General features: G+C 43.4%; 1 protein-coding gene and 1 long non-coding RNA gene across 2 annotated transcripts in view; both read left to right on the top strand.

Moving 5' to 3' along the window:
* The window catches only part of sgcd (sarcoglycan, delta (dystrophin-associated glycoprotein)), a 100556-nt gene extending 83010 nt beyond the window's left edge, over positions 1-17546 (top strand). Inside the window, exon 8 of the mRNA XM_080484115.1 lies at positions 17225-17546. Coding sequence (XP_080340241.1) covers positions 17225-17410 — 186 coding nt within the window. The 3' untranslated portion in view covers positions 17411-17546. The remainder of the gene's footprint in view (positions 1-17224) is intronic.
* On the top strand, positions 1786-8222 carry LOC308122350. The gene is made up of 5 exons (XR_013936136.1): positions 1786-3354; positions 3556-3702; positions 4048-4106; positions 7825-7952; positions 8059-8222. It is a non-coding gene; the product is annotated as an uncharacterized lncRNA (long non-coding RNA).
* Positions 17547-25791: the final 8245 nt, after the last annotated feature.

The following is a 25791-nucleotide window of genomic DNA, read 5'->3' on the forward strand; positions in this document are numbered from 1 at the left end:
GTTATATCAGTATTAATGAGAGTAGCAGTAGTTATATCAGTATTAATGTAGTTATATCAGTATTAATGAGAGTAGCAGTAGTTATATCAGTACTAATGAGAGTAGCAGTAGTTATATCAGTACTAATGAGAGTAGCAGTAGTTATATCAGTATTAATGTAGTTATATCAGTATTAATGAGAGTAGCAGTAGTTATATCAGTACTAATGAGAGTAGCAGTAGTTATATCAGTATTAATGTAGTTATATCAGTATTAATGAGAGTAGCAGTAGTTATATCAGTACTAATGAGAGTAGCAGTAGTTATATCAGTACTAATGAGAGTAGCAGTAGTTATATCAGTGTTAATGAGAGTAGCAGTAGTTATATCAGTACTAATGAGAGTAGCAGTAGTTATATCAGTGTTAATGAGAGTAGCAGTAGTTATATCAGTACTAATGAGAGTAGCAGTAGTTATATCTGTATTAATGAGAGTAGCAGTAGTTATATCAGTATTAATGTAGTTATATCAGTATTAATGTAGTTATATCAGTATTAATGAGAGTAGCAGTAGTTATATGAGTATTAATGAGAGTAGCAGTAGTTATATCAGTACTAATGAGAGTAGCAGTAGTTCTATCAGTATTAATGTAGTTATATCAGTATTAATGTAGTTATATCAGTATTAATGAGAGTAGCAGTAGTTATATCTGTATTAATGTAGTTATATCAGTATTAATGTAGTTATATCAGTATTAATGAGAGTAGCAGTAGTTATATCAGTATTAATGAAAGTAGCAGTAGTTATATCAGTATTAATGAGAGTAGCAGTAGTTATATCAGTATTAATGTAGTTATACCAGTATTAATGAGAGTAGCAGTAGTTATATCAGTATTAATGAGAGTAGCAGTAGTTATACCAGTATTAATGAGAGTAGCAGTAGTTATATCAGTACTAATGAGAGTAGCAGTAGTTATATCAGTATTAATGTAGTTATATCAGTATTAATGAGAGTAGCAGTAGTTATATCAGTATTAATGTAGTTATATCAGTATTAATGAGAGTAGCAGTAGTTATATCAGTATTAATGAGAGTAGCAGTAGTTATATCTGTATTAATGTAGTTATATCAGTATTAATGTAGTTATATCAGTATTAATGAGAGTAGCAGTAGTTATATCAGTATTAATGAGAGTAGCAGTAGTTATATCAGTATTAATGAAAGTAGCAGTAGTTATATCAGTATTAATGAGAGTAGCAGTAGTTATATCAGTATTAATGTAGTTATACCAGTATTAATGAGAGTAGCAGTAGTTATATCAGTATTAATGAGAGTAGCAGTAGTTATATCAGTATTAATGAGAGTAGCAGTAGTTATATCAGTATTAATGAGAGTAGCAGTAGTTATATCAGTAGTTATATCTGTATTAATGAAAGTAGCAGTAGTTTTGTGGTTCTCTTAGGAGCAATAATTGTTTAAGTTGTTCTTTCTATCCTCGTTCCATGTTTTGGTTCATTAAGTTAATTTCTTGCCTTTTGAAAACTTGTTCAGTAACTTTTGTTGTGTTCAGAGACGAATGTCCCGACATTGACCAGTACCAGTAATCTTATCATACTGGATTTTATCGGTTTCGTTCCAAATAGATGCTTCCCATAGATAGATAGATGGATGGATGGATGGATGGATGGATGGATGGATAGATAGATAGATAGATAGATAGATAGATAGATAGATAGATAGATAGATAGATAGATAGATAGATAGATAGATAGATAGATAGATAGATAGATAGATAGATAGATAGATAGATAGATAGATAGATAGATAGATAGATAGATAGATAGATAGATAGATAGATGGATGGATGGATGGATGGATGGATGGATGGATGGATAGATAGATAGATAGATAGATAGATAGATTCATTTCAATGAAGGACCCTGCGGCTTTTTTTTCTTTCCTTGCCATGATTTTTAACCAATGTTGAGGTACTTTTTCAAAGGAACTATGTGTCTTTATGTGAAAAATACATCACTATTCATCCTCGGTCACTAACATGTTCCTAATAATTAACTTACTATAATAAGGCATCAATAGGAAGCATCTATTTGGGATGAAACCATTGTTATCAGTGCATCAACATGAGAAACCTATTAATGGTTATGACGAATATGTAATATACTGCAATGAATCATTTAGATGTTTGTCAGTAAAGTTCAATGTTTATGTCCGTTACTGCCTCATAGAGAACTGAAATGGCATTTCTCCTCACACCCACGTTTAAAAAAGAATTTAACACACTAGAAATATACAATATACAAGAAATAGTTGTACTACATATATACAAGCTAAGAATATAATAAGTTAGGAGAAGTATAAAAAGTAAAATAAGGTCAACAAGGCTGTGAAATCAACAGAGTAAAGTAACAGAAAGTTATAACAGATATAAATGATGATGACTCGGTCTTCTATTGGATCATCAGAGCAAACAGAAGATTCCAGAACGTCTTCCAGAGACACCTGGTGCCACATGGCTGAGCAGAGAGCAGGACGGGTAGTACTGGGAGACACGTCCACCCACACCTGGTTAGTGAGACTAGCTGGTAGCAGGTAACAGGGACACCTGGTCAGTGACACTAGCTGGTAACAGGTAACAGGAACACCTGGTTAGTGAGACTAGCTGGTAGCAGGTAACAGGAACACCTGGTTAGTGAGACTAGCTGGTAGCAGGTAACAGGGACACCTGGTCAGTGACACTAGCTGGTAGCAGGTAACAGGACCACCTGGTCAGTGAGACTAGCTGGTAACAGGTAACAGGAACACCTGGTTAGTGAGACTAGCTGTCAACAGGTAACAGGAACACCTGGTCAGTGAGACTAGCTGTCAACAGGTAACAGGAACACCTGGTCAGTGAGACTAACTGTCAACAGGTAACAGGAACACCTGGTCAGTGAGACTAACTGTCAACAGGTAACAGGAACACCTGGTCAGTGAGACTAGCTGTCAACAGGTAACAGGAACACCTGGTCAGTGAGACTAGCTGTCAACAGGTAACAAGAACACCTGGTCAGTGAGACTAGCTGTCAACAGGTAACAGGAACACCTGGTTAGTGAGACTAGCTGTCAACAGGTAACAAGAACACCTGGTTAGTGACACCAGCTCCTTCCTCCCACTAAGCTTGACCCTCTCTTCTCCTTCCTTCGGACTCTTCAGCCTCGTCACTCAGGCCTCCAGCATGGACCCAGACTCTGCTCAGCCTTGAGGGCTTTGAGTTTGAACTAACAACCTGTAACACCTGAACCATCACTCCTCCTCCTACATAACCTCTGATATGAAGATCTCACCTGGTCCACCTGCTTCTTCAGCCTCTGCCAGGTGAGATGATGGTAGAGTAGTGCTTTGTCTCCAGCCATTGGTTCATAATGAGTGTGTGTGTAGGAGGCAGATCACTATAAGATTGTTCTTCTCTCCTTTTCATCCTTTCATATTAAGTTGCTTTTGTCTGTTTCTTTATTTCATTTATTTTAAATGAAATAAACAAACTAAAATAATGTGAATACGTCTCTTGTTCTGCAGGATTTTTTATCCAGACACAGAAATGCTGGAATGGAAGCAGAGTAAACTTTATAAGGACTGGCTGCAGGTTGGTTGTTTGTTAAAATCCCTCCAACATCTGGACGAGTCATCCAGCTGTGGCTGTAACACCGTGAGTGAGAGCACCAGGTACTACAACAAGTTATCAATTATTCAATAGATGTGTGTCGTATGGCAGAAAGGACTGAAGCACTTGGCTGAGATATTTATTCTGGACTCTTTGTGTTGGACGCTGTGTCTTTAAATGACATCACTACATTCCTAAAGGGGTTTGAACCATCAACCTTTGGTTGATGATCACATTGTCAAAGTAAAACATCAACTGATTCTGCATCTTGTCTCCAGTTGGCTGATTAATATTGTTAAATGACAGGAACAATAATTACCAGACAGTTTTAACTTTAATCAAAGTGTAACTTTCACAACTGTTGCTGTGTCTTTTCATTGATTTTCACAATGGATTTTAATCTGCAGGATCATTGAGGCTGTTGAGGGAGGATGAATCCTGAGTATTTTCCAGAGAGCAGATCAAGGTGAGTGAAACAAACTGTAGCGGCACCTTAACCTATTTTAGGTGTTGCTCTGGTCAAGACACGTAACTTGGTTTAGAACACATTCAGGGCCACACTGATCAGGTCCAATGCGTAGTTTGTCCTTGGAGATGTCAATCTATTCATTTATGAGTGGTTTCCACATGTCAGTACCTATCACCATCTACTCAGCCCACTATGGAGTTTCTATAACCACATAAAACCTTTCTACTGCCACTCCCCCTGATCTCAACCCCTAACATGGTTCAAAACCTCTGGGTACGTCCGAAAAGTCCCTCCTATCTCCTTACCTTAACCCCGAGGATGACGTCAAGGAGTTAGTGAAAGGAGTTAGGAGGCTTCCTAAAGGAGTTAGTGAAAGGTGTTAGGAGGCTTCCTAAAGGAGTTAAGGAAAGGTGTTAGGAGGCTTCCTAAAGGAGTTAGTGAAAGGTGTTAGGAGGCTTCCTAAAGGAGTTAGTGAAAGGTGTTAGGAGGCTTCCTAAAGGAGTTAGTAAAAGGTGTTAGGAGGCTTCCTAAAGGAGTTAGTGAAAGGTGTTAGGAGACTTCCTAAAGGAGTTAGTGAAAGGTGTTAGGAGGCTTCCTAAAGGAGTGAAGGAAAGGTGTTAGGAGGCTTCCTAAAGGAGTTAGTAAAGGTGTTAGGAGGCTTCCTAAAGGAGTTAGTAAAAGGTGTTAGGAGGCTTCCTAAAGGAGTTAGTGAAAGGTGTTAGGAGGCTTCCTAAAGGAGTTAGTAAAAGTGTTAGGAGGCTTCCTAAAGGAGTGAAGGAAAGGTGTTAGGAGGCTTCCTAAAGGAGTTAGTAAAAGGTGTTAGGAGGCTTCCTAAAGGAGTTAGTGAAAGGTGTTAGGAGGCTTCCTAAAGGAGTTAGTAAAAGTGTTAGGAGGCTTCCTAAAGGAGTTAGGAAAGGTGTTAGGAGGCTTCCTAAAGGAGTTAAGAAAGGTGTTAGGAGGCTTCCTAAAGGAGTTAGGAAAGGTGTTAGGAGGCTTCCTAAAGGAGTTAAGGAAAGGTGTTAGGAGGCTTCCTAAAGGAGTTAGGAAAGGTGTTAGGAGGCTTCCTAAAGGAGTTAGTGAAAGGTGTTAGGAGACTTCCTAAAGGAGTTAGTAAAGGTGTTAGGAGGCTTCCTAAAGGAGTTAGTGAAAGACGATTGCGTTAATGTGGCAGTCGCACTTTCACGTAGTGACATCATAATAATGCGACGGCGGCTCTAGTTAGTGATGTCCACCATGGTGGGGAAAGAACTACAAGTTTCTGAAAATGAACTACAAAAAGTTCATCTGGGTTCTAGATGATTTCAAGTTGTTCTAGGCAGATTATTGCTTTGGTAACTTACATGATCTGCTCCTTGTTCAGTCGTCCTGAGTTTCCCTGAACGCTCTGATGTTCCTTTAAATGTTGTCGCCGCAAGGAATTGTGGGGGAACATGAGCTGGTCTCCTTTGGTAAAGGATCCATCAGTGGTTCCTAGGCTAAAGGAGGTTCTAAAGGAAGCATCAGTGGTTCCTAGGCTAAAGGAGGTTCTAAAGGAAGCATCAGTGGTTCCTAAGCTAAAGGAGGTTCTAAAGGAAGCAACGATCTTCCTTTCCTTGATATATGTATGTGGAATGACCCCCCCCCGCTCGTCAGGGTACATGGATATTTCTTTAAGACACTCAGCTTGCCTGGTCACGCCCCACAGATTACTTATAAAGCACCTATGTGGGCGTGAATTCAGTGATAGTTTGATCTCCACTCAGTTAGGGTGCAGTGTGTAAATCCGTTCTACTCAGAAAGACAAAATCTGTGTGTGGGTTACAGCATTTATCCGCTTACCTGTTGTGGTTTGGACGTCTGTCTGCGGCCAGCCTCCCTGGATTGCTGTTTCCTTGCCCGTTAGATTTGTTTCTTCTCTAAAAGCCAGCCAGTTTCTGTGGCTGTGATCCCCGTTACCGGCGTATTGCTGTGGTGCAGCTGACGCGCTTATTCCAGGCCCGTGTTGAGCGCAGACTCTCGAGTCAGCTAATAGCGGGGACTAAACTCCTGCCCGGCCAGATCGGCGTGTCTCAAACTTCCTACCGGTGTATTGCTGCGTTGCAGCTGACGTGCTCAGAAGTCGTCTGTGTTGTGTGCAAAACATTCTCCTCTCTCAGTCACACACCGAGTCCCAATTTGTCCCTCTGTGTGAAGCAAGTTTGAAGGAGCAGGCAGTGGCTTCAGGCAGAGCTTTACGCTTCACTTTGGGTTGCCAGACGGCACCTGTGGCTGCCTCAGTCTCAGCTCCAGCAGGGGGATCGAGACTGTTTTGTGAAGCTACCAGTGGATCCTTCAGCTGTATTTGGAGCCGACGCAGCTAGAATGTTGCAGCAAGCTCAAGAAAGTTGCAGCTGTGCAAAAGAGTCTCCGGTGACCTCCGGAGGAGGATTAGAGGTCCAAGGCAACCAAGAGCCTCAGAACCCAGACCAACACCACATGTCCCACAATGGGGACCAGGGGACCTCAGGCTTGACCTGGAGGCCTCTTGCCGTCGCAGTACTCTCCGTCAAGGGGGAGAGGGGGAAGTCCCACTGCATTTCTGTTGGCAATAACCTCTGCTAGGATAGAGTAAGTGAATTCCATGCACTTTCAGTTCACAGCGACTGCTGCAGGTTCTTGCCGAGGCGGTCGGGTGTAGTTCTCCATCCCAACCCAGCTTTTCTGCTTAAGGTTTTATCCGAATTCCACCTGTCCCGGTCGATTGAGCTTAGCTCTCTTGCCAACTTTGAGGGAGACCAGGAGGACCGGCACCTGTCTATACTATCTTCAGTTAGGGTTCTGGAAGAACATCCAGCACACACGGTCTTCTAGGAAGACCGATCAGCTTTTCATCTCCTTTGACGCCAGCAAATTGGGCAGGCCCCTGTCCAAATGTAGACTGTCCCACTGGGTTGTGGAAACAGTCCAGGTAGGCATCTGAGTCCACCTTTGTTAAGTTCCACCATCGAAATGTAGCCGCTAGTCCCTCCTTTGCGGAGCGAGTGCTGGGCGTGGCTCATCGGTAGGTGACTGGAAGGAGATCAAGCCCCTGCCAATGTGTAGGGTCTCTTTGTGACTTTCTCATCAACCTGAGTCTCCTTGACGGTGTTGGCCTTTCTGTCTTGCAGAGCCTTATCAAAGTTCCTTGGGACTTTCTGGCGTCTTGCGGTCCGACCTAAACAGTCCCTCCACCTTTCAGGCTTGGCCCTTGCGTCTTGCAGGGCAACATCTGATTGGCATATAAATAGTGTAAATCTGTAAATAGTTCATCTGTCACATTTTGGTGTATTGGGTCTCCTCACGGGGTGTCTTAAAGAGTTACCCCATACATATGAAATATGTAACTGGTGGAAAGATAGTCTGAAGTCGATAGAGAACATATGGTTATATTGTAACCGTGGTTCTCTGAGAGGGAGACTATCTCTCCAGCTCCTTTGGCCACTCGGAGGCACATGTGGGTCAAAACTATCACTGAATTCACGCCCACACAGGTGCTTTATAGGTAACCTATGGGGCATGACTGGGCAAGCCGGAGTGTCTTAAAGAAATATCCATGTACCCTGACGTGCAGGGGGGTCATTCCCCATACATATGAAATATGTAACTCGGTGGAGAGGTAGTCTCTCACTCAGAGAACCACCGTTACAATGTAAGCATACGTTAGTGATTCTATTCTCTAGTGCTGAATATATGTTCTATCTTTGCTCTTTGGCTTCAGAGCTCACATGATGATCTCATGGAGTCGAGGGTCCGTTCAGACAGAATGAACCTCTGGAAGAGACCATCAGCATCACCTGCCCTCAAGCAGCAGCTCGAACTGAGGAAGCTGCCTTCAGTGACCAGCAGGTAATAAAACACTTTGTCAGTCAGTGTGACAGTATTTGCACAACAAAAGCTGGATTGTTGATGGTTTGGCTAAACTCTCAATATGCATCATGTCACTGTTTTTTAGATCATTGACATCCTGATGGCTGAAGAATCAACCAGGCTGGGGTCAGAGGTCATCATGACCGGAGGGAGAACGTTCTCACACGCTGCCACAGGCTGACCCACCATACATCCTGATTTATGCATAGAGTTTTGCTTGTATATAAAATAAAGTACACTGACATGATTCATGGGTGTTTTTCTTCTTTTAAAGTTGTCATGGGTAAATGTTGAAGGTTTGTCATGGACATTTACTCCTTTCCTGCTGAAGAAACTACAGTTACTCTCCATTCTTGTCATTTGTTTTGCTTCATGCACCACATATTGTCACTGGATGAATGAAGGAGGCAGATCAGTTTAGGAGCTGACCTCTGACCCTGAGCTTCACTGTGGTTACAGCTGACCTCTGACCCTGAGGCTTCACTGCTGCAGTTGTACACAGCTGCAGTTGTACACAGCTGCAGTGTCTTGCTGAAATAACTTCATTGTCATTCATGTACACAGAATGAACTTTTGTTCCACGGCTCAGCAACAGTTTGGGACATAAAATGACAAAAAGGTGCAGTGATGTGAAATGAAAATATAGAACATAATATATACATTGGCTATATGTACAAGATAACCAGCCAAAATATACAAACATTTACCAGCAGTGATGTACAGTAACACTGCAGAAAATGACAGTAGTCCTGAGAGGGTCTTCATTTCTTCATCTATTGCTTTGATTCTATCTTCATATTTCTTAACCGAGTCACCGTTCTTCATGTAATGGTGCTTATTTTTCCAAAGAAAGTTGAAGATAATTTTGTTTCCTCAATAGTCTTGGGTTGGTATCGTTAAGCAGCCTGCAGGATAGATAAGCTGAGATATAATTTCAATGTTTGTCAGCAGTGTTGTTCCAAACAGTGTCGTGTCTCTTTGGAACCAGATATTCAACATTCTTTTGTAGTTAAACAGTGTTGGGATTTATGGTTGGTTATTAGCATTAAATTACTGTAAGTAATAGATTACTGAAAGTAATAAATCACTGGAAGTAATTTATGAAAAATTGAAATTATTAATGGAAGTAAACGGTCATTTACTCATTAACAATTCCTAAAGTAATTGCGGAATTACTTAAAAGTTAATAAATTATCAAAAATAAGTTATTAATGAAAGATTATTAATTTGCATAAATTTGTTATTCATTAATTAATAATAAATCCGGGCACCACCAGATAAACTGGAAATAGCTAATACCAAAATATCAGTCACGTTTGTAAAAAGTTTATTTAACTTATTATTTCTGTGTAAAAATATAACAATCTTAAATAAAATGGAAGGTGTGAGATCCGAGCACAGACTGTTACAAACCAGTGAATGTCAACAATAAATACACAATAATCACCAAGAAGCGTTCAATTCAGCTAACAGGCGTTTATTAATAAAAATGTATTAATTCATAAATAACAACATATAACGACATCTAACACGGCGATCTAATCTATTAAACAGCAAACACTATGTACAAAGAGAGTGTGTGTGTGTGTGTGTGTGTGTGTGTGTGTGTGTGTGTGTGTGTGTGTGTGTGTGTGTGTGTGTGTGTGTGTGTGTGTGTGTGTGTGTGTGTGTGTGTGTGTGTGTGTGTGTGTGTGTGTGTGTGCAGACGTTCACTGGTCAGTGTGAGTGGTTGTGATGACCTTGAACGTCCGCCAGGTGGAGGCAGACGTTGGCGGGTCAGTGTGGTGACTGTGGCGACCACTAGGGGCGTGCGGCGGCGTGCAGAGGGAGAGCGCAATGACTTGATGTGTCCACCAGGTGGACGTCAAGAGGGATTGCGATGACCCACGCGACCACTAGAGGCGTTTGACTCGCTCTTTCTGGCGGTTGCTTCGCGACCAAATAAATAAGACGTGCGTCGCGCGTGCATGCTCCAGTGGCTGAACGCTTGGTTCAGACGGAGGACAGCAGCCATGGTGGCTGTGTCAAGGTGGAGCTGGAAGTCGTCGACATAAAGGTTAAGCGAACCCTGACAGACATTTTCATCATGATCATGATGACTGGATGGAACGGCCTGAGTCGTGGCGAAGGCTTTCTCACAGTGGGGGGTCTGTATCTCCACGCTGTTAAGCGGTCTGCTAGCGTAAGCTACAACTTTGTCTGTGTCGTGTGACTGCGCTGGGGCAGCACTGAGACTATGAGTGGGAAAGTCTGTCTGGAGGAGGAACTCTGGGTCCTGGTCTAGGTGGGCCAGACAGGATGCTGAGCAGAGTTTCTCTTTTGTGAGGCAGAAAGATGTTTCTGCAGGAGTTTCCCACTCCAAGGGCTTGTCTTCACTAAGGAGTTCTCTGGGGGGGTCCAGCACTCACTGCACAGTCCCTGGTGGACTGTGAGGAGTGGCTGCAGACCACATGGAGGCTCCTAAGTCCTGATACGGTAGTTGGGCCTCTGAGGTTTTTAATGGTGTGAACTGCGGCACCCCTGAACTCTGCTGAGAGCAAGTTTGGTTCCAGCTACCAGGAGTTGATAAAGGACGATAAAGGAGTGTTTCGGCTAAACGTTCCTCAAAGGTGCAGCATGAGGAAGTCGTCCACATGGATGAGATTGCCGTGAGCGGCAGTGTTGCTCATCGTTGTGTGGAGAAGGATGGTAGACACTGATGGTGGGTCTAAGTAGCCGAACTGGCACCGGTTCCAGGCGGACTGGCGGGTTGCCAAAGGAAGAAGCTAGCTGGTACTGGTTAGCGGGGTCCACCTTCAAGGTCCGAAACCGCTTTATCATGTATGCAAATAGAAGGAGTATGTACTGGTGTACAAAAGATGGCGGTGCCTTTGGGTCAGTGGGGACGCGCGCCGGGAGGAGGTCCCCCTTTCATGCAAGTCCCGCACAAAGATCGTGTGATAATCACAGAAGACCTCAATGAATACATCTCCTCGTTTCTGTGGTGTTAAAGCGTTAGCTTTAGCAGAATGTGGCTCTGTCTTTGACTCGAAACCTGAATAAGGTGCTTCTGGTCCAGACGTGGTCTGTTTACCTGAAGTGTCTGTATTCTCTGGTTGAGTCACCGGAGCGTACACAACCATGTCACCTTCGGTGCTCGGGTTTGTACCATTGAGAACCTGTTGGAGGTTAACATGGCGAGCGCTGGTGATGGTTTTGGTTGTGACAATGAGGAGAGCGGTGTCATGCATGTCGTCACTGGTGAGGGACGACTTCAGGTTGTCAATGACAGGCACCATCAGTTCAAGGTTGTGACATGAACGGTCAGTTAACATCTCTAATGGTGGAAATGCGATCACTTTAATCTGACAGTGGGTCAGATTCTGGACCCGCGGGTTGGCTGAACGATTGTTCAGCTTAAGAAGAGATGTGTCACAGATCATCGGGTCGAGGTCTGGACTATGAGGCGAGGAAGCGCGTGAACCAGGGACCTTGGTTAAGGTCTGAAGTGACTCTGCTGAAAGTGAGCGGTGGCTCGGAACTTTGAGTAGGTCGGCATTGGTGACAGATTTCTCTGACCCGGGCTCCAGAGGTGCCTCAGGAACCGAGGTTCCATTCATGTGTGCACCCCCCACAGTGTGGTGGGCGTGCAGAGAAGTACTCATGTACACAGAAGAACTCACGTCCTTCAGTGAAACGAGTAAAGAGTGGTGTGCTTGAAACGGGTCTTGGCTCGTCACCTGCAGCGGTTGCTGGCTGTCAGGGAGCCCTGAAGAGGATCGGTGCGGGTCGGCCTTTGGAAGAGACCCAAGTATTGGTGGGGAACCTCTGGACTGGATGGCAGCGACTCTGCTGTTGGAAGCTGAGTGGCCCGGTTCTGGGTCAACGGGAGTCGGGCTGGTGACTTGAGACCAAAGGCGCCGTTGGTGGCAGTCAATCAGCACAGCCAGTCGGTTCAGGAGGTCCTGACCAATAAGCAGTTCCTCTGTGTTCAGAGAATGGAGATGGTGTGGGGCAATAGTGGGACAAAAGTGGGGCAAAAGTGGGGCAAATGATGCACCCTAATATATATATATATAGAGAGAGAGAGAGAGAGAGAGAGAGAGAGAGAGAGAGAGAGCGACCCAATATATATGTACATGTATATGTATATATATTAGGGTGCATCATTTGCCCCACTTTTGCAAAATTTTCAAAAATCAATCTGTACCTAGTATCACTTTTTTATATGTGCCAAAGTGTACTTCTGTGAGAAATGTCATAAAGTTCTGTTGACGTCTACTGGGTCCACCGAGCCTCTGAAGTTTCCTGCTTGCAGCAGCCTTAAATTACACCTGAAAAATCAATTTATCTTAAATATCGGCAAAAACAATGAAAAAAACTCTGTATCAATTGAAGTTGAATATAAACATGGACATTACACATCTTTTGGTTTTATGTCTCTATCATCATTAGTTTCTGAGATATGGCAAAGGTGTTATTTCTTCGGGGACCACAGGGACGTTGAAGAAGCATATGGTCCTATATTGTATTCCATTAATTCATAATATGAAAAAAACTATTTCAACACATTATGTAACTACAAATTAACAAATCTAGAACTATGAACACCAAGATCTTGAAACTGTGAAACTAAAATCTTTAATATAGGTATAGTATGAATGTTTGTTGTCAGACATATAACCTATAAATGTGTTTATATAATAAGAAAACAACAATTCTGAATAGCTAAGCACCCTGTGGCAGGCAACACTAAAACTTGTGTTGTACAATGTATGAGGATATACCCCCTATAGGAAACCAACATTGATTAACATGAATAATAAACACTCCTCCCCATCTTAAAACTTCATTTAACCAGAATAAGCACATTGCACTATTTACATGTTTTCTTTCTCTTCCTTAGATTTGGTGTTTCTGCAGAATATTCTGATAAAGTTCTTCTCCTCTGGCAGAGCTTGACATTACGCTCTGCACTGTCATTAACAACATTCATGCATTCCAAGGTGACCAGGGCTTCCTGGAGGGCTGGGTGAGAAGGCCAGGTTGAGAAGTCAGTTGTAAGGAAAGCAGGGTCCCGTTGAAGAGGATGGAAGATGTACCATGAATCAGGTCCCACCAGGTCTGCCAGTGTATTTTCCTGGGTTATGGTTCCTGGAAACTCTGGTTTACCCAACCCTGAGCCATACCTGTCATTAGGACGTCTGCATGAGCCGGCTGGCTTGACAGCCAACAAACTGGTGGCCGAGGATGTCTTGTGCTCTGGCGGTACCTCACTGCTGAAGAGAGCCAATGGTACTTGTGGTGTGTCTCTTGAAGGATTTCACAGCACTGTCGAGGATCACTTCTGAACACACAGGAATACTGAAGCAAATTCTTGAAGAACTGCAGGTCTTTCCAAGGTGCGTCAGCAGCCACCAAACGTTGCATCCCCCAAGATGAGTAGAGAAGAACCACGAATGTGACAACATCTTTAAGTTGTTTTGTCTTGAGGTAATCCTGCCAGTCGGAAGCTTTGAGACATCTTGAAGGAGTACAGCACGTTGGCCATCCCTCGAGCTCCGAGCATGTCACCTGGTTGTTTGATTGAGAATGGTCTGTCCTCTGGAGAGCATCGAGGAATACCAGGCAAAGCTCAACAAATTGCAGGTCGTCCTGATGTTTTTGGTGAGGGCTTTCCTGGGCAACTTCAGCTGCATCATCCCTCTGAATCATTTCCTGGGCTGCAGCAGGGTCAGGTGTAGCCTCGAGTTTACAGAAGTCCTGTGGTTCTCTTCTAGACAGGCTTGACTAGTTTTTCTTGAATCTAAAAAATAGGGCCACTTCTGGTGACTTGGATAATTCAATCTTCAGAGCTGTAAAAACCTGGTTCAGTACGGCCTCACCAACATGATACCTGCAGGCTGGCCATAAAAGAGCACGGCCAACCTTCTCCTGGATGCTGAGGCATGCTGCAGACACCTGTTGGAGGCTGCTGGGTCAAAAGCCATGTTGACAACTCTGTCGGCAGAGTTCCACTCTTCCAGAAGGTTGGTGGCAGGCCTACTAATAATGCCCCCAGATCCTTGAGCACTGCCACGTTTGTAGGATGGCACTCCCAGTAGCTTGACATCATGGATATTTCCTATAGGTACTATACTGGAACAAACTATTCACAAAGGCACCAGAAACTTTGAAACCAACTGCACTATATCACTCCAGAAACAGAACACACACTACCTCATCTCATCAATCAACCCTCAACAGCCACAACTTTCCACAGAAAAACGCTGACGTCTCGGTGTAGATGTTTCTTTTGAAGTTTGATTCCATTGACCCATTAGTGCAAACACCTGGTGTGTTGGCCAAACCATGCTATACCTGAGATATAGTAAAACAAAAAAACAAAAGTACACTGGATGACTTACGTATGAAAACACTCCAAAAATATGACAAAATTGTTATTTCTCAGAATGTATTGAAGATAGAGATATAAAACTGGTACCACAAGATGCGCAATAGTCACATTTATATTAAATTTTAATTGAGACTATAGCTCTAAAGGCATTATTTTGAAAGTTATTTGAGAAATACAGATTTTTTTCGCTTTGGTGCTATGGACATCGTTAGTACTTCAATTAAGAGGCTTGATGACCTAAGGAGGTATTTTTCAATTGAGCTAATATTCTACAGATTTTCTTTTAATTGGTATTGTCCCATTTTAAAACAAATATTAAATATGATCATGATTATGGAAGGATATTATTTAAAATACGACAAATAAATACAGATTCATTTATTCTATCACAAGAGACAAGCAGCAACGTTAACTACAGACTGAATATAATATAAAATGTTATCTTTGTAAATGTATTTATTAGCTATTTATCTGCACCTAACCCTATCTCGATATACAGTATATGACCAAGATCCGCTTCTGAGACTAAAGTCTCCTGCTGAGTGATGTGGAATCAAACCTCGTCCACTTTATTCTCCAGAGACCCAACATGAGTGAGTCGATGCTCCAGGAAGAAAGGCTGTGCTGTCTTAGCTTAGCTTAGCTTAGCTTAGCTTAGCTTAGTTTAGCTTAGCCACCCTCCATTTTCTTTGTTTACATCCTGGATGACGCCTGCGAGCTTCTCCGCCCCCACCAGGTGGAGCCTCCATCATCCAGTATCCAGAAGAAACTAATGCGCCCCCTGGTGGAGCGCCGGGCATTGCAAGACAAGGTCCAGTCAATGCAGTCAGTATTATGAGCGGGCCCAATTGAAAAGACCAACGGGCCGGATGTGGCCCGCGGGTCGTAGTTTGCTCACCCCTGGGTTATAATCTGAAAGAACCAGTAGAAATAAAGTTTATCATCTGAAGAAGTTTATAATCTGAAGAACCAGTAGAAATAACATTTATAATCTGAAGAAGTTTATAATCTGAAGAACCAGTAGAAATAACATTTATAATCTGAAGAAGTTTATAATCCGAAGAACCAGTAGAAATAAAGTTTATAATCTGAAGAATATTTTCAAAAAACAATGTCTGTTTACATTGAAATGGAGTTGGAGCGTTTCCAGAAAGTTGTTTTCAGAGGGTCTGAGCACCGTTGTCATGGAAACGGAGCTTTAGGTGGGTTCGTTTTTATTGGTTTTGTTGTTTTGTGTTGCTCGGGAGATGAGAACGTTGTAAGACAACATGTTCTGTCTTCGTACCAACAAGAAGTGAGAAATTAATATTAGTTTTGCTTCTGACTGGTTCTTCCTGTTTCCAGTTCTGACTTGTTCCGGTTCTGACTGGTTCTGACTAGTTCCGGTTCTGACTGGTTCTGCCTGGTTCTGGTTCTGACTGCTTCTGGCCAGTACTGGTTCTGACTGCTTCTGACCAGTTCTAGTTCTGAGTGGTTCTGGTTCTTACCGGTTATGCCTGTTTCCGGTTCTGACTGATTCTGGTTCTGACTGGTTCTGATTAGTTATGGTTCTGAATGCTTATGACCAGTACTGGTTCTGACTGGTTCTGGTTCTGACTGCTTCTGACCGGTTCTAGTTCTGACTGGTTCTGGTTCTCACCGGTTACAGTATACCTGTTTCCGGTTCTGACTGGTTCTGACTGGTTCTGACTGTTTCTGACCGGTTCTGGTTCTGACTGATTTTGGTTCTGACTGGTTCTGACTGGTTCTGGTTCTGACTGATTCTTGTTCTGAATGGTTCTGAAGGGTTCTGGTTCTGACTACTTCTGACCGGTTCTGGTTCTGACTGCATCTGGTTCTGACTGCTTCTGGCCGGTTCTGGTTCTAACTGATTCTGACCGGTTCAGGTTCTGACTGGTTCTGGTTCTTACTGAGTCTTGTTCTGACTGTATCTGGCCGGTTCTGGTTCTGACTACTTCTGACTTGTTCTGGTTCTTACTGATTCTGACTGCTTCTGGCCGGTTCTGGTTCTGACTGGTTCTGTTTGGTTCCGGTTCTGACTGGTTCTACCTAGTTCTGTTTCAGACTGGCTCTGGACTTGATCACGTCTCTTCCTGTGTGGTGACGGGACGTCAACACGACGTCCAATCAGACGAAGTATTTGCTCCACCCGAGCTGGAAGGTTCTGCACAGCTTTAGTACCATGAGACAAAGAAGAAGCTGTGGAATCAGATTAAGTGTAATTTTCCAGATAACATGAAAACCAAACAAAGTGATGCAGGAGATAATCATTGATCGATGATCAGAACCAAGAGCCAATAAAACCAAATCACAGTGTTAGATCCAATCTGACGGGTCCATTTGATCAAATAAGATAAAAAAAAGATTCAAATCTGCTTTAATGAAAAATGTTAATGAATGTTTGAAACTCTTCTCACCGCTGATCAATTGACCTTTAGTTTCATTTGTCAAAGTAAATCAGAATCTGGGAGCGGGAACCTTCCCGAGCTCGGCGTGTCGCTTTTTTAATGGCGCCGGTTTATGTTCTGGAACCACGAAGCACGTGGGGCGAGAGACTCGCGACTTGGTCGGGTGACGAGATGAGGAGACTCGAGAGTTTGTCGGGAGACTCGACTTTCCGTCTGCCAACGTCATTGTCTACTGGTCTCAGCTCGCTTGGAACCGCGGTCGAGGAGGAACCAGCAAAGTACCTGGTACCAGGTTCCTCCCTGGTACCAGGTTCCTCCCTGGTACCAGGTACAAACACTGAATATAAAAGACTAAAAACCAAGTCGAGGCGTGTGGAGTTGAGTTGGTGCTCATGGAGAGTGTTCTATTGTTCTCTGTACGGTACCTTGTTTCTCCTCCAGTCTCATGGTCTCCTCCCCCCCTGCAGATCTCCCTGGACGCCCGGAGGATCCGCCTCATGCGGCTGCCGGAGGGGAAGGCCTCCACCAGCTCCTCGTCCTCTGGGACCCGGCAGACGGTCTATGAGGTCTGTGTCTGCCCCAACGGGAGGCTCTTCCTATCCCAGGCCGGCACCGGGTCCACCTGCCAGATTAGCAACAACGTCTGCCTCTAGAACCCACCGAGACCCGCGGACCCGAAAACCCCACAGGACCCGAAGACCCCACCAGACCCCATCAGACCCACACACCTCACCGAGACCCACAGACCCCTGCAGGAAGCCGGACCCGATGGACAGTCAGCCACCTCACGGAACCGAACGTTTACCGAAAGTCTGCCAGAGCTGATGGACACATGAACAATCCTAGATACTGTACACACACACACACACACACACACACACACACACACACACACACACACACACACACACACACACACACACACACACACACCAATACTTAAAAAAAAGACTTGAATTTAAACTGTTGAACAGTGCCAAATTTCCGATATGAGCGATGTGCTGAATTCCTCTGAAGGTGTTTAAAGAACCTTCAAGAACCTTCAAGAACCTTCAAGAACCTTGGAGAACTTCCGCAGATGCCTGAAGATCGTCCGTTTTCACCAGAACCAGAAAACACAGAGAAGTTTTAAACACTTTTTCATGCACCTGCGCACATCGGAAACACTGACAGCTTTTAACCAACCATTAGTCTTTGTGTCACACACACACACACACACACACACACACACACACACACACACACACACACACACACACACACACACACACACACACACACACACACAGAGCCTCTGCTGGTAGGACCTGATGTACCTGGATCTGGTTCTCGGTATAAGAACCAGGAGGGTGACCACCATGTGGAACCATCTTTCTCCTTGTGAAGTGTCATTCATAGCGTCGCTCGCGGTGTTGCACGTAGCGTTGCACGTAGCGACGCACGTAGCGACGCACGTAGCGTCACTCGCAGCGTCGTTCGTAGAGCCAACACGAAGGACAACATGTGTGACGCTGTTAGAGGTCTGCAGTGGTCACCCTGCCTGCTTCTGGGTCGTCGTTTTTTAAAATAAGGACAAACAAGCTAAACACAAAGGAGGAACCGGAGCCGCTCCGGTGGACGAGGGCAACTGTGCCTGTGCCTTACGTCAATGCACTCGTGGCAAAACAAGCACATCAGACTTTGTTTGGCATCAGAACATTTCAGTCCCGCCACAAAACGCTTCCTTCTGTATGAATGCAAAGACCCCCACTGTCCCAGTGACCCTGCCCCCCCCACCATACCACCCCCCCACCACTCTCCTCAAGGACTGTTAGTCTTTACCGTTTGATAACTAGTTTAAATGATTTGAAAAGAAATGACCTAAAAAAAAGTTAAATTTGATAAAACCGATCATGAAAAATTCAGTTGGCTAAAAATGGTCAATAAGATAACATTTATAAAATAGTTATAAACTAATACGGCTAAAATTCCTGAAAAAAAAATGGGTAAAAAAAGAGAAACCTGCTAAAATGACAGAAATCAGCAGAATTGGCAGTTAAATGGTAAAACAGCTGAGATGGCTAGAATTATTTTTGTTAAATAGCAATTAAAATAATTAAACTTTGTAAAATAGAAGGAAAAACTGTCAAAATGTCAGAATAACTTGAATCAGCTCAAACAGATATAAAAAGCAGTTAGAGAAAATACTGAAATTGTTCAAATGTAAATGAGTATTAAAAATGGCTAAAATTGTTAAAATTGCCCAAAAATTTTATTAGAGACCAAAAGAACTCAAAAAATCTAATAAAGAAAAAATCCTAATCCAACCAGACTTACAAAACTAAAGTCAATAAAATCTGGACCTTGATTGTAGCTGAGCAGTGTTGGCGTAGCTAGCATAGCTAGCATAGCGTGTCTTGTGTGTTGCTACAGTCGCGTGAACGTAATTCTGAAGCAAGCCGAGCCATTTTTACCTTCGCTGGCCAAAACCCTAATCTGGACAAAACCCTAATCTGGACAAAACCCTAATCTGGACAAAACCCTAATTTGGACAAAACCCTAATCTGGACAAAACCCTAATCTGGACAAAACCCTAATCTGGCCAAAACCCTAATCTGGCCAAAACCCTAATCTGGACAAAACCCTAATTTGGACAAAACCCTAATTTGGACAAAACCTGTTCTGAAGCTTTGAAAAACAAATAGTTGAGATTAGTGTTATGCTAACGGGCAAAGCTGACGAGACGTTCAACAGAACTGCCTTCCTTTTACAGGTGAATTTGGCGCTTGCGTGTCCTTTTCCAGAGTTGGACCACAAACTCTCCCCGTCCCGAGTTTCACTACCAAAGCTTCAGTTGGTTTTTTGACTTTAAAACAAAAACACGTTTTTCTACGGCTGAAAATGTAAATAACAAACAGGAAACAGGAACACAGCTTTTATAATCGATTTCCGTGTGTTTTTATACTCAAACTGAAAAAAGAAGATTTTCTGATTTAGCATGTACGATGTAAACACTTTAGTTTGTAGTTTTTTGTCCGTGGTGGCGTCGGGTCGTCGGGGCGAGGTCTTTGCATTCTCTCCACGTGTGTCGTGTGTAAATTTGTGCTCCTCGGTTTGCTTTCGTTTGATTTTCTACTCCGAACGTGCTGAACTAGTTGAGGTTGTTCTTGTTGTGTTAGCATTTCTTTTAGTCGCGTACGTCGCAGGAAACTTCCGTTTTTTTTCATTTCTCTTCATTGTTCAGTCTCAAACTGCCGTTCCTGGAGTCGTTTTCAAAGATCCCAGAATAAAAGAGGCGTTGTTCAAAGCCGCTGCTGTCGTCTTTGATGAAGCTAATGCTAACCCTGTTCTGTCCTCAGGTTTCCTTGCTACAGTTCCCATGATGCCTTGCTTCTCATTCAGGGGCGAGGTCACGACAGGACGGCTTCGTGACACGATAAAAGAAACATGATTAAACAAGCTCCTTGTTGGTAAAAGATTCTACGTTTTTGTCTTTCGTCATCACGTTTCCTCGACTAGCTTGCCAACCTCGTCCACAACTAACCAAAGCCTGCTTTGAGGGTGTGCTACATGCTAATGCTATTAGGGTGTGCTACATGCTAATGCTATTGAAGAGTTCAGAGTAGGGTTGCCAACTCCCTGAAGATAAAATAAAGGCGACTGGCAGGCCGGCTGACCCAGTCACGTTCACCGTTCCTGGTGTGGTGAATTTTATTTTGCTCTTTTATTCTGTGTGAAACGACGTTTTTACCTTCTGACTTGATCCTGAATTTAAATAGATGCTTATTATTTGTGATATTAACACATTGAAACCAGATTATTTAGTAATTCTTCTTTATTGCAAAATACCAAAATTAAGGTCTTAAAACGAAACCTGTCTTGCTTCATAGACTAAAAATACATATTTCTTTAACAGAACTTAAATTACTACAGATTAAATAAAAATGTACTTAAATTGTGTAAATTAATAGAAAACAATAGAAAGCAGAACATTCCTGTAATAATGCACATTTAGTGCAATAAGAAAAGTAGAAACATAAAGTCTGTGGAAAAGTTCTAAACTAGATATTCTAAATATTTGTTCATCCAGGTGAGTGACAGCTGAAGTAACAGTGAGTCCTTTGATCTTTTGAGTTACTGAACTCAAAAGATCAAAGGAAAAACCTGATTGGATGAACTGATTCTACTTTGGTTTGTTTTCCATCCAATGAGGTTCCTGAGCTGCAGCTCAGTTTGAACAGTCGAACTAAAGCTTTTCATGTTTTCACAAACCAAACGACTCGCATATTTTTAAGCTAATATATTTAGTTCATTACTATGATTTTCAATTAAAGAGAGTTTCAACTAATTATTTGCATTGTAGTAATTATATCATTTCTTTATTTGGTTAAACCAAAAAGACATAATTGAGAATGAATTTGATTTCTTAAATTATAAAAGAAACACAAGAGTGAACCTGGTTGAGGTTTTTATTTTTTACGTAAATGTAATCAAAGCTTTACAGGAGGAACAATGGAGGAACAATGGAGGTACCGGAGGTACTGGAGGTAATCGTAAAGAACCAACAATGTCATGAAGAACATTCAAATAATCAGAAAAACAGGAGTTTGACCCTTTGCAACAAGAAGAGTATATGACAATACAATTGGCTTAAAATAATGTAGTAAGTTGAAATATTAAAAACGTTAATTCATACTTAAGACTTAATAAATCTCCATTTAAGGTACATTAATATTTAGTGGAGAAATGTGCCGTGTTTTACAATATAAATCAGAATCCAGCAGGTACAAAGTACTGCTCTGGGCAGCAACACAGCAGGAGGAGCTCGTACAGAATAAAGATCGCTGACTCATCAAACCAAAGATCTCCAGAATGGACTTTTACATTGTATTGGTAAAATAAAGTACTTTAAGATTCCACCTACTGAGCCGAGCAAATACTTACAAAAGCACCTTCACTGCCAAAATGAAAGTAAAATGAAAGTAGATATTTTGGAAATATGTGATTTTGATTGGGCAGCGACATGAACTATAACGACAAAGCGTTGTTGTGTGGAGCCCACACCATGTTCACGGTTCAGACCAGGATCACTTCACTGCAGAACAAATTGTCAGTTCTGATCCGATTGAGTTCGATACGATGCAGGAAAGGTTCCGTCCAAAGCAGGTCAACATGAGGCTCCGTTAAGTTCCCTTCCTTCAGCTGCAGAACTTTCCTGCTGAGACTCAGTCCGTCCAAATACAGGAGGACCTCCTGGGAAAACTCTGATAGCTTCTTCTGGTGTCTTACAAAGTGAGATCCAGGGTCTGGATCAGATTACTGATGGTTACTGATGGTTACTGATGGTTACTGATGGTTACTGATGGTTACTCATGGTTACTGATGGTTACTGATGGTTACTCATGGTTACTGATGGTTACTCATGGTTACTGATGGTTACTGATGGTTATTGATGGTTATTGATGGTTACTGATGGTTACTGATGGTTACTCATGGTTACTGATGGTTATTGATGGTTACTGACGGTTACTCATGGTTACTCATGGTTACTGATGGTTACTCATGGTTACTGATGGTTACTGATGGTTACTGATGGTTACTCATGGTTACTGATGGTTATTGATGGTTACTGACGGTTACTGATGGTTACTCATGGTTACTGATGGTTATTGATGGTTACTGATGGTTACTGATGGTTACTCATGGTTACTGATGGTTACTGATGGTTACTCATGGTTACTGATGGTTATTGATGGTTACTGATGGTTACTGATGGTTACTCATGGCTACTCATGGTTACTGATGGTTACTAATGGTTACTGATGGTTACTGATGGTTATTGATGGTTACTGATGGTTATTGATGGTTACTAATGGTTACTGATGGTTACTCATGGTTACTCATGGTTACTGATGGTTACTGATGGTTACTGATGGTTACTGATGGTTACTAATGGTTACTGATGGTTACTGATGGTTATTGATGGTTACTGATGGTTACTAATGGTTACTGATGGTTACTCATGGTTACTGATGGTTACTGATGGTTACTAATGGTTACTGATGGTTACTGCTGGTTACTAATGGTTGCAGATGGTTACTGATGGTTACAGATAGTAGCAGTTGGTTATTGATGGTTGCAGATTGTTATTGATGGTTACTGATGGTTGCTGATGGTTACAGATAGTAGCAGTTGGTAACTGATGGTTGCTGATGGTTTCAGATTGTTACTGATGGTTGCAGATGGTTATTGATGGTTGCAGATGGCTACTGATGGTTACTGATGGTTATTGATGGTTGCAGATGGTTGCTGATCGTTACAGATAGTAGCAGTTGGTTACTGATGGTTGCTGATGGTTTCAGATTGTTACTGATGGTTGCTGATGGTTACTGATGGTTATTGATGGTTGCTGATGGTTACTGATGGTTACTGATGGTTGCTGATGGTTACTGATGGTTGCAGATGGTTACAGATGGTTACTAATGGTTACTGATGGTTGCTGATGGTTACTGATGGTTATTGATGGTTGCTGATGGTTATTGATTTATTTGGGTTCAGTGGTTCTCTATCATTGTAAGAGGCTTTGAGATGTTTGTTGATGTGATTTAGCGCTTTACAAATAAAATTGAATTGAATTGAATTGAATTGATGGTTGCTGATGGTTACTGATGGTTATTGATGGTTGCAGATGGTTGCAGATTATTACAGATTGTTACTGATGGTTACTAATAATAATAATAGGTTTTATCTAGAGCTTCTCTGGACACTCAGAGACAGGTTACATCACATTATCCATCCACTCCCTACTCGGTGGTCGTAAACTACGTATATGTAGCCACAGCTGCCCTGGGGCAGGCTGACAGAAGTGAGGCTGCCATTTTGTGCCATCTGCCCCTCTGACCAGCACCAACCACTCAGTCTCACACTGCATTCACCCAGGTAGTTTGGGGTTCAGTGCCTTGCCCAAGGACACTTCACTTTAAAGGAAAACGTGTTTGGAGTTGAAGCTTATCGTGTTTCAGTAAATCTTCAATACATTTCCTCCCACTTCTACATGCAGTCGAATAAAGATTAGCTCTGCTTGATTCAACATTCATCTCCACAGCTCGTCTTCATCAGCTCATCTTCATCTCCACAGCTCGTCTTCATCAGCTCGTCTTCATCAGCTCGTCTTCATCTCCACAGCTCGTCTTCATCAGCTCATCTTCATCTCCATAGCTTGTCTTTATTAGCCCGTCTTCCTCTCCACAGCTTGTCTTCATCAGCTCATTTTCATCTCTACAGTTGTCTTCATCAGCTCGTCTTCATCTGCTCATCTTCATCTCCACAGCTTCGTCTTCATCAGCTTGTCTTTATCTCCACAGCTCGTCATCATCAGCTTGTCTTCATCTCCACAGCTCGTCTTCATCAGCTTGTCTTTATCTCCACAGCTCGTCTTCATTAGCTCATCTTCATCTCCACAGCTCGTCTTCATCACCACAGCTCTCTGAGGACCAGATCACGAAAGCTGGGTTTCAGTTTGTAGTTTTAAGGTTTTAGTTTTCAGTCTGTAGTTTTCTGCCTGTAGTTTTCAGGCTGTAGTTTTCAGGCTGAAGTTTTCAGGCTGTAGTTTTCTGCCTGTAGTTTTCAGGCTGTAGTTTTCAGGCTGTAGTTTTCAGGCTGTCGTTTTCTGCCTGTCGTTTTCTGCCTGTAGTTTTCTGCCTGTAGTTTTCAGGCTGTAGTTTTCAGGCTGAAATTTTCTGCCTGTAGTTTTCAGGCTGTAGTTTTCTGCCTGTAGTTTTCAGGCTGTAGTTTTCAGGCTGTAGTTTTCAGTCTGAAGTTTTCTGCCTGTAGTTTTCAGGCTGTAGTTTTCAAGCTGTAGTTTTCAAGTCTGAAGTTTTCTGCCTGTAGTTTTCAGGCTGTAGTTTTCAGTCTGAAGTTTTCTGCCTGTAGTTTCCAGGCTGTAGTCATACTGCAAGACTGACACAGCGCAAGACTACTAACAGATTACTGCTAAAGAAGGCGAGGACGTGCACAGTGAGTAATTCGAGTGTGACGTCATCGAGGTCAATCCAACATGGCGGCTCCCAGCTTGTAATACAAACTTTTCCGTCTGACGGGAAGAAAAACAAAACAAAGAAAGAAACAAAAGGGAAATGAAGCTCGCCCACAACGCTGGAAGAAGAAACAATAGAAGACCTTCAAGCCGACTTGGACGAGTGCTACGACCGTCTCGTCATGTCCAAGACTCCGCAGACCTCGTCTTCCAAAAGAAGCTGCCCAGAACCGTCTCCACCCATGGCTTCCTCGCCGTCCAAACAGTTCGAGGACATCCTGGACAGCATCAACACCAAGCTGTCCAGCTTCGATGTCCGGCTCGCTCTGGTCCAGCTGCTCCACCGCGGGTTCCAGGCTCTCCGGGACTCGCTGGAGTTCAGCCAGCAGCAGGGGGTGGAATTGACCACTGAGAACCAGGGACTTCGGGACGAGGTGGAGTCACTTAACCAAGGACTGCCCGAGCGGACGGAGGAGGACGCCGAGACATCGCTGTGGGACTTCATGCAGGTGAGCCTGAAGCTGCCCGCCGACACCGTGAGTAAGATCACCTTCGCCCGCGTCCACTGCCTGGGAGGAAGACGACAGGAGAACCAGCGCCCGCGTCCACCGCCTGGGAGGAAGACGACAGGAGAACCAGCGCCCGCGTCCACCGCCTGGGAGGAAGACGACAGGACAACCAGCGCCCGCGTCCACCGCCTGGGAGGAAGACGACAGGACAACCAGCGCCCGCGTCCACCGCCTGGGAGGAAGACGACAGGAGAACCAGCGCCCGCGTCCACCGCCAGGGAGGAAGACGACAGGAGAACCAGCGCCCGCGTCCACCGCCTGGGAGGAAGACGACAGGAGAACCAGCGCCCGCGTCCACTGCCTGGGAGGAAGACGACAGGAGAACCAGCGCCCGCGTCCACCGCCAGGGAGGAAGACGACAGGAGAACCAGCGCCCGCGTCCACCGCCTGGGAGGAAGACGACAGGACAACCAGCGCCCGCGTCCACCGCGTGGAAGGAAGACGACAGGAC

Source organism: Lipophrys pholis (assembly GCF_963383615.2).
Source record: "Lipophrys pholis genome assembly, chromosome: 16".
Taxonomy (NCBI): Eukaryota; Metazoa; Chordata; class Actinopteri; order Blenniiformes; family Blenniidae; genus Lipophrys; species Lipophrys pholis.